The sequence below is a fragment of the Eurytemora carolleeae genome, unplaced genomic scaffold (genome assembly GCF_000591075.1).
Source record: "Eurytemora carolleeae unplaced genomic scaffold, Eaff_2.0 scaffold34, whole genome shotgun sequence".
Classification (NCBI taxonomy): Eukaryota; Metazoa; Arthropoda; class Copepoda; order Calanoida; family Temoridae; genus Eurytemora; species Eurytemora carolleeae.
The window spans coordinates 301270-311474 of NW_019396116.1; the positions used below are offsets into that span (position 1 = coordinate 301270).

Genomic DNA, 10205 nt, shown 5'->3' on the forward strand with positions numbered 1-10205 from the left:
AGTTTTATGTTTTTCTCAGTTTGTACAATTATTTTGAAGTTTTAATGTGTTAAGCTTGTAAAATTTGACAAAACAAGGAAAATTATTGTCATTAACATTGGTGGATCCAAGTTTCATGTAGGGAAGATGGGGAGGGGGGAGGGTTGAACTGCCCCCCCCCCCCGCCAAATAGTTGCGTCTATTATATGGGTTGTTAACCTGTTGCTCATCAGGTTTGTAGTCCTCAAGTAGTCCTAGTTTAGAGAGGTAGGATGGAGTAGAGGACACCAGGGACATCAGCTCACCTTCATTATACTCGGGTTGGTTGAATTGAATTTCATTTGGTTTGGTGATATTTAAAGGGTTTGGTTTGATGGTATTTACAGGGTATAGTTTGGTGAAATTTACAGGGTTTGGTTTGGGAATTTTTACAGGGTATGGTTTGGTCATGTTTATAGGGTATAGTTTGGAAATATGAACAGGGTATAGTTTGTCGATATTTACAGGGTTTGGTTTGGGGATATTTACAGCGTTTGGTTTGGGGATATTTACAGGGTTTGGTTTGGGAATATTTACAGGGTTTGGTTTGGGGATATTTACAGCGTTTGGTTTGGCGATATTTACAGGGTTTGGTTTGGGGATATCTACAGGGTATAGTTTGTCGATATTTGCAGGGTTTGGTTTGGGGATATTTACAGGGTTTGGTTTGGGGATATTTACAGGGTTTGGTTTGGGGATATTAACAGGGTTTGGTTAGGGATATTTACAGGGTTTGGTTGGGGATATTAACAGGGTTTGGTTTGGGGATATTTACAGGATTTGGTTTGGGGATATTAGCAGGGCTTGGTTTGGGGATATTTACAGGATTTGGTTTGGGGATATTAGCAGGGCTTGGTTTGGGGATATTTACAGGGTTTGGTTTGGGGATATTTACAGGATTTGGTTTGGGGATATTAGCAGGGTTTGGTTTGGGGATATTTACAGGGTTTGGTTTGGGGATATCTACAGGGTATAGTTTGGTGATGTTTACAGGGTTTGGTTTGGGGATATTAACAGGGTTTGGTTTGGAGATATTTACAGGGTTTGGTTTGGGGATATTTACAGGGCTAGGTTTGGGATATTTACAGGGCTAGGTTTGGGACATCCTTTTAATCCTACTCCTACTGACGTCTCCTCTACACAAAATACTTGGGAGGTGGGGGGGGGGACTCTATTTCCTGAAAAATGGCATGCCATACTTTTATGAAAAGCCCTGAAAGTGTATAATCTGCAAATAAATTGCAAATTTTCAAACTCAAATTGTTTTTTGAAGAATCCAGTTTTTTTTGACTTATGTTCAACAATAGGAATATTATTAATATCGTTCGATCTACTATCGTTGAAATTGTCATAAATCGATGTTTCGTGGACCGTGTACACCCTGTTTAATATTATGATATGATCTAACCTATCGCTTCATGAAACCCATCGTTTGCTCCGTCCCTGTAAACCTAAACAAATCTTTATTTTCAAGTAACTCTACATTTATAAAATGGGAAGTCTGATTGACGACAATTAAATCTTTGTCTGATCCAGGAAATGCCCTGAATTCCATACAGTCGTCCTCGTAAATACCAATACAATAAAGACGACTTTCGATTTCAATTTTTGATTTTTACCAAGAGAAAACATCTACATGAAAACAAAGAGAAGCTGTGAAATAACATCTACTCTTTGTTTACTTGTTAGCTTTTAACTTGAAAAGCTTGTTAGGAATCAAAACTTAAATAGAAAAACTGTCTTTGTTGAATTGATTTAAACGCCGACCAGTGAAGCTAAAAATTAGGTGCATTTGTAAATCATGTAACATTATAATTGTCATTTAATCCCGCTCCTTAATGTTCAGCTATGTATACAAAAATAAGGATTCTCTATCATCGATGAGCAAATAAAGGTATAAATGCTACCATTGTGAATCGAACTTACCGTTCTGAAAATTTTGGGTAACATTAAACTATGCATGCAGTCCCTTCGATATTATATGAAAAAGAGTAAGAATTTATATTGTTATACTTATAATATTTACACACATGAAAACCGAAGTATTTGGTTTCAATTTTGACATTTTTTGAAGTAGAAAAACCGATATATTTCCCATTATTGATGAGATAGAGGTATAATGGATACTGTGAATAGGATACGCAAATCTAACAAATAGAAAGTCTTTTAAAGTCACGCCCTAGTCCTTGTAAAATATATTGCCTGCGGTTGGTGCTTATAACTCTGCTGATACTGAGTGTGTCCAAGCTCATGATGAATAGTTTGTAAATCTTCAAAATTAAAATCCCTGAAGAAAAATGATCAATTAAGGAACTGATTACTTATCTTAAACTCTAATTTCAAGCTCTATATTGGGTATTTTAAACTGTGTTCTAAAGTAGAATTTATGTTTTGAAATATCAAAGGTTCAAGGCTTTATATTCTAAGAGTGTAGTTTCACAGAATAATAGAATAACAATTAACTAATGGCATTTTTTAACAGTTTTTTTTTGTTAAACAAATGGTTTGAACCAAATGACAATAATTCCGATGGAAAAAAAGATAATATTTGGGAACGAAACAAAAGAGTAGTTTTTGTAATATTTTATATTTCTATGATTTACAAAGTTCAAAAATACTAAAGAAAGTTTACCTTGTGCACATCCGGATCCGGAAGTCTTTGGCATCGTAGAAGTCCCAGGCTGTAGCATGACAAATAACATCCCTTTCATTAGAGATGTTTTTTATAAACAATTTTTTTTTAATCTAAGAGGCACTACAAAAATCTAAGTTTTGATTATTTAATCTGACCCCGTGACCCCGACCCTCCACTGATGGCGTGAATCACAACGTTACCCTAAAAATATTACGTTATCCATGTTTTTCTTATACTCATTGTGACTTGTGCAATTTTTGCATCAGAAATAATAAAGAAATTATCAGAATTCTTAATACGCAACGCTATCATTGAAAAACGAAAATTACAAGGGTATTTTTGATGTGTTTTCTGTTTTTGCTATTTTATCCAAATATTTTATCTTTCATTTAAACTTGTAACTTAAAGAGGAGAAGATTCATAGAAATAATGAATAAAAACAATTGTAAATATTAGTTGGTATTTTGTATACAGAGTAAAACAACATAAGACAAGATCCAAACGGAAATAAAAAATGTTAGTTTGAATATTACGCTGAAATTAAAGATAAATACAGTGTCAACCATAAATCTGCGGGATTCTCATCGTCTTCTCGTTTAATTTTTATTTCAAACCTTTGTCTGATCATGCCTCTGTCCGATCATGCCTCTGTCCGATCATGCCTCTGTCCGATCATGCCTCTGTCCGATCATGCCTCTGTCCGATCATGATCAACAATAAATTTTTGTTTTTAAAGTTCAAAATTGTTTTGGTTTCTCAAAATTGGGGACTTATGCAACTGAAAAATTATTTCAAAATTCAACAATTTTAAGATAAACAACGGTAGCTTCCGTTGTAAATCATACTTGACATATCTCTAAGTGTTAGAAACTAACAAAGACGACATTGAGTCCACAGTTTTCCTGTTCTCACTGTATAGCTTATACCTTCCATCTGTTGGTTTCTTTAGCATTGACAGATTCCAAAATGTATCTGGTACTCGGTGCATCCCTAGTCCTGACAACAAGTACAGGGTGTCTCGATAAACATAGAAATTAATTGATAATTTTGTATTATTACTGAAATTATTCTTTTTGGTAACGAAGACAAAAATCTGATAACCAGAAGTCTAAATTTTCCTACAAAGACCTATCTAGTAATATACTTTGCTTGTCTGGGTGGGTGTTTGTTTGTTTGTTTGTGTCCAATAAACGTCAAACGGCTGAACCGATCGAACCCAAATTTTGTGTGGGATCTGACATGACCCCAGGGAAGGTTAATGAAGATCATATTATATTATATATATCAAATTATATCTATCTATATAATAAAACAAGACATTCATATATATGTTGGCTATAGCCGGCCAAACGGCTGGACCAAATGGGCTTACATTTTTTGTGGACACTCATGGGTTGCCGGGGGTGTTTAGGCTAAATGAATCGAAGTTTTTTTCAAAATTTTTTTTTCTCAAAATTTTTTCAATTTTTTTTCCCACGGGCAACACCCAGTTCTTCAGCTAGTGTTCAATAAATTTTAAAAATCCACGATTTTTTTCATTAAATCAGCGAACTTTTTTTTAATGTTTCACAATGTATACAAGAAGATAATGTTTACAATTGAACTAGAAGATGGGCGCGAGGCGCCATGAAAGCCTAATATCTTATAAATAAGCTTAAATAATTTTCATTTTCGTTTTCCGGGTTATATAGAAAATCGGAATGAAAATTAAATATTAATACTTTTGCGCTTTACACACTAAACAGAGCCTAATAAGCCTAGCTTATCTAACTTCACATTCGCACAAAAAAATATTTTCAATTTAACTTTATGTAATTATTGGTTTTATTGGATAAGAAAAGAAAAATTAAATCATTAAATTTTTTTAACCTGCATAGAAATTATCTCCAGTTTGGAACATCTTGAGAACAGTGAAATTTTCTTTTTTCATCAACTCCGTTGGAACTAAATTATTAAATATTAAATGCTAAATATTTAATAAAGTTATTTAATACTATCTATTGTTTATCAGGGAGCTGTTTAATCCTACTTATTGTTTATCAGGGAGTTATTTAATCCTACCTATTGGAGGTTTATCTTGGAGTTATTTAATCCAACCTAATCTTTAATATGGAGTTATTTAATCCAACCTATTCTTTATTATGGAGTTATTTAATCCTACCTATTGTTTTTCAGTGAGTTATTTAATCCAACCTATTGGGGGTTTATCAGTGAGTTATTTAATCCAATCTATTGGAGGTTTATCAGTGAGTTATTTAATCCAATCTATTGGAGGTTTATCAGTGAGTTATTTAATCCTACCTATTGGAGGTTTATCGGGGAGTTATTTAATCCAATCTATTGGAGGTTTATCAGTGAGTTATTTAATCCAACCTATTGGAGGTTTATCAGTGAGTTATTTAATTCTACCTATTGGAGGTTTATCAGTGAGTTATTTAATCCTACCTATTGGAGGTTTATCAGGGAGTTATTTAATCCTACCTATTGGAGGTTTATAAGTGAGTTATTTAATCCTACTGATTGGAGGTTTATCAGGGAGCTATTTAATCCTACCTATTGGAGGTTTATCAGGGAGTTATTTAATCCAACCTATTGGTGTTTTATCAGTGAGTTATTTAATCCTGCCTATTGGAGGTTTATCAGTGAGTTATTTAATCCAACCTATTGGAGGTTTATCAGTGAGTTATTTAATCCTACCTATTGGAGGTTTATCAGTGAGTTATTTAATCCAACCTATTGGAGGTTTATCAGTGAATTATTTAATCCAACCTATTGGAGGTTTATCAGTGAGTTATTCAATTCTACCTATTGGAGGTTTATCAGGGAGTTATTTAATCCTACCTATTGTTTATCAGGGAGTTATTTAATCCTACCTATTGTTTATCAGGGAGTTATTTAATCCTACCTATTGTTTATCAGGGAGTTATTTAATCCTACCTATTGTTTATCAGGGAGTTATTTAATCCTACCTATTGTTTATTAGGGAGTTATTTAATCCTACCTATTGTTTATCAGGGAGTTATTTAATCCTACCTATGAGACTTATCATGGAGTTATTTAATTCTACCTATTTGAGGTTTACCATGGAGTTATTTAATCCTACCTATTGGAGGTTTACCAGTGAGTTATGTAATCCTACCTATTTGAGGTTTACCATGGAGTTATTTACTCCTACCTATTGGAGGTTTATCAGGGAAGGGAGTAGAGAAAGAGTAAAGATTGTTCCAAAACCTTCCCCACATATCCCTTAATAATATGCAACAAATCAATAACAAGTTATTATAAAATTAAATCACTTAAGTAAAGTAACATCTTCAAAAAAAGTTATTTTTCTTTATTTCTTTAATGTAAGCAAAATTCCCGGAAGTTTTACCCAAGAAGGTGGGCTGGCAGTGTTCCATTCAGATCGATATTCTCCTCTCCGTAAACATTGTACAACTGTAACAAAATATAACAATAAAGCTGGGTATTCTTTCTATATTCATGCACCTTCATATATATCTTTAGATTTCTCACCTTTCTACGGATATATGCATGAAGTTCAAGGTACAGTGGTTCCATATCTCTGTACAAGGATTGAACATCCGCGCCAAAAGTTTCAGTTTCATATTTATCCCGCCAGGCATCTCCCAAATCATCATGTCCGTTTAGGCGGGAAAGTTCATTTTTTAGCTCAGCATAACGCTCGTACAACGGTTTGTTTGCACGCCCCACCTAAAAGTTGGAACAAATATTTTGCTTTCACAGTTTACTGTCAGACTACATACGCTAAACTATAAAAACTATAGTTTGAAGAAAAAAAAGTATGAGCTCAATAGCTCTGAATAGGAATACTTCCCTTGATGTAACCCCCCCCCCCCCCAGTTCTCATACGGACCCGGAACTATGCTCAGATTGGATGTTCTATTTTAAACTCAAGCAAATAACCTGGTTCCAATAGGTGGCATGAATTTAGGACCAGGCTAAAGCAGAATAGATTAGAAGTCATGACGAAGAATTGGAAAAGGTAGGTTTATTCGCAATATGAGGCGGGAGAAAGGCGGAGGGTCCGTCGAAACCTCCGGCTTTATTCCAATGAGTAGTATCGAATATTATCTGTTTTTTTTTGTGCTGTAAATATATTTTTGTCCTATACTTTGTAGACTTATTCATGTCAGTTCATTTCTTCAACTTTATGTTGTAACATATATGTTTGATAATTTTTCAAACCTTATTTCTCCATTCCTCCCAGACCAACAGCCTGAGATCATAATCAGTAGAATCTGCCATTATATTTGTTAAACCTGGTCAAATCTTGAATTTAATAAATAGTTTTCTACAGGGTTACACACATAGGATCAGACTTCAGAGACTACTGTACGGAATTTATACTGTCTGTTTTCTCATATTCATGATTTACCGGAAATATAAAGTTTTGTCTTTCTTTGCAAACTATTTTAATCAGCCATTTCATGGCTTTTTCCGAGGCAGAAGACTTAATTTTACTTTAGATTCGTCCAGGGAGTAAGGAATAGAAGGGAGATATACATGCTTTGCAGACGGGAACTCTATTTGTATATGAAATATTCAGAAAAGGTTGTTGTATACGCGGTAATTGTACATCAGACAAATATTTCTTATTCCAATGGAGTACCCGTCTGCAAAGATATGGTAGAGGGTGAACCGCGTCTGTTTTTTCCCTTCTATTCCTTACTTCCTGGATTCGTCATATCTTTATTTTTTAAGTCGTCTTTAGAGTCTCATCGTTTGTGGGTAGCCATGTATAACAAGATATTCTACAGGGAGAGGGACTAGTGAGATCCATAGAATTGTGGAATAATAAGACGAAGTTATGATTTTAAAAAGTGCAATAAAAATGACAGCAGTTGTGCAGTGTATGCAGACACAACTTGATGAGTTTATTTCTAAGCTGCGGGTAAAATTGTTTGCTTTTTAACAACATTAAATGCTTCCTATTCCACAGTCACTTTAATACTTCGAAATATGGTTATCTACAGAGCCCGTACTCTCCATAGAAAGTGGTCGTGTAGTTCACGTACTTTGGTGGAAGATATGTTGGCCACTAGATGTCTCATGCTAAATTTTAAGCTGATAGATATATAGTTCTCCGTACATTTGACGACCAATATTGGAGACGTCAAGTTGTCGACCAATGAAGTTTATGGAAAGAACGGCCTCAGGTGTGATTTTATAAGTTCTAATCTGCCTATCATAAAGACGACATTTTGTACAGTTTTATTATTCGAAATTATTCTTAACTCCAGTGCAAGGAGATATTGAATAGAAGGAGGGGGCGATAGGCCGTTTACGTACGATCTAATGTAAACAAACATGAGTTAGTAAACTGTGAAAGTAGTATTAAATCTTGTTAAAAAAGATTGAAAAAGTTAAGGATTTTAGTTTTATACGAAAAGGACACAATTACACAGACATTTTCAATGAAATTCAACGTTATCCTGCCCCCCCCCCTAGATGTTTGTTTATTATTTGTGTTATTGTTTACAATCTTCATTATTGTTGTTATACGCAAAAACTATATCTTCAGCAGTCCAAAAACGTCACAGCAGTGTACGGAAACGCTATCGCCACCTCCTTCTATTCAATATCTCCTTGACTCCAGAGCCGGCGATTTAAAAAATTCAAGAAAATACCACTCAGGTCTAAGCTGTTGTTGAGCCTTATTTACGGCTCGGGCTTTCGGATTTAAGTTGCTCTAATTTTCAACAGAGTTCAGTTCATAAAACCGGTTTAATTTTGTATTTAGCGGATTTTCATAGTTGGAATTGGCGCATTCTGGGTTTTGATGAGAATAAGACCCAACATTGAGCCTTATTCTTCACTAAAACCAACCAAGGTCAGTTTTATTTTCATTGGGCTTAACTCCTTAAGTCGAGCCTAAGATCTCGCAGCTGTCAATCACGTGACACAAGCTGTCGTCAGAGTTGGGTCGAAGATTGGGTCTTAAAGTCGGGTTTAAGGAATTACGGCTCGAGCCGAAGTTTTTAAATCGCGGGCTCAGGTAAAAGTAAAAGAAACCAATCCAGATATATCAAAAAAAAAATTCCCCCCCAATAAAATGTCAAAGTCAAAATTATTTCCTGGCTCCAAGAGTTCACATTCTCCGGACGGAAGACAAACCTAAAAAATAAATATAAATAATTTTCACAAAAAAAAGAATTTTGGTTTCAGAAAAATGGATTCACAAAGTTTATTCATTGTCATTCCATTTCACAATTTCTTTGATTGTGACTCAAAACCAAAAAGTTAAAAACAAAAAAATGCTTATTTAAATATTTTAATTTTACTTTCATTCGAAAAACTTTTGAAACAAATGTTTATTTTAATTTAGTTTAGAAAAATGTTTTGTACCTGTGCTGTGCCGTATATTTTGCCCATATCTGTAATTATTTGAGATAATTCTACTGTTGAGTTTTCAGACAAGGATTTAGACCCAACCTTACTAAAATATTATTCTTATTATTATCTAGTTAGAAATATTCCCGTGATTCTGCCGAGATTAAGATCGATCAAGGGGTTTTTGAGTTATGATCGAACATACAAACAGACAGACAGATATTTCTACTTTATATTTGATAATAAAAGGAAGATGTGGAGGGTTATGGCTGAATCCTAATGAAGTTAATCTTTGAATTTTTTTCCTTTTTCTCTGATAGCGACTTTATAGAAAACCCAAATTGAAAAATAATCATTTTTTTTGTGAGAACAAATAAAAACAACTTGAAATTTTTTTGAGCCTGTAAATAAGTACAGGGTGTCCCAAAAACATGGGAATTCAGTGACGAATTCGATATCGTCTTTGTTATGAATTAGCATTGTAATACCTAATTTTAAAAGCCATAACATTATTATGTCGGCTAGAGTTTATTTTATAAAAAGGATAAAAGACTGTAAAGATATGTCTATAATGTCTCCGCAAGATGAACAGTGAATACGGACAAGTTTACTCTGTTTGACTAGTTGCGCCTCTGATTTACTAAGTACAACTGTATGCAGTCAAAACATAAACAAACAAAATGTGAACATAGCAGACGAAACTCTTACAGATTACAGCTTTCTCAGTAGGTATCACTATACTAAATCAAAGAATTATTTAAAAAGACGATATCGAATTCGTCACTGAATTCCCATGTTTATTGGGACACCCTGTATCATAACTATAACCTGAGCTGTCTCTGTGTATCTTGAGTAAAATTTGTAGCGTCAAACTTACTCATCTCCTCTACTGCCTCAGCCTATACAGTGATCGGCGTTAATATCAATATAATAAAGACGATTTTTCAATTCAAGTTTAGACTTCTAACAAGCTATATTCACGTTAACAAGTTTACAAGTAAACGTGTCTTCATGTTCATGCCATGATGTTTAAAAGCTATGATAGAAATCAAAATTGAAATAGAAAGTCTTATTCATTGTATTGATTTATACGATAACGATTCTATAGTATGTACCACCATTGACAATAAAATCAGGCAAAAAATATCAATCAGAATTTTTACTGTGGCTCTATAGAATTTTAAGCTTTTATATTAAG

General features: G+C 33.9%; 1 protein-coding gene across 1 annotated transcript; it reads right to left on the reverse strand.

The window, feature by feature from the left end:
• On the reverse strand, positions 1-9902 carry LOC111695390 (angiotensin-converting enzyme). The gene is made up of 13 exons (XM_023464710.1): positions 9836-9902; positions 9023-9113; positions 8752-8791; positions 6863-6936; positions 6170-6367; positions 6027-6091; positions 5829-5899; positions 4523-4597; positions 3580-3649; positions 2651-2722; positions 2221-2305; positions 1427-1469; positions 1-284 (listed from the first exon to the last, which is right to left on the reverse strand). The coding sequence occupies exons 1-13, from the start codon at positions 9886-9888 to the stop codon at positions 16-18; spliced, it is 1206 nt and encodes a 401-aa protein (XP_023320478.1). The 5' UTR covers positions 9889-9902; the 3' UTR covers positions 1-15.
• Positions 9903-10205: the final 303 nt, after the last annotated feature.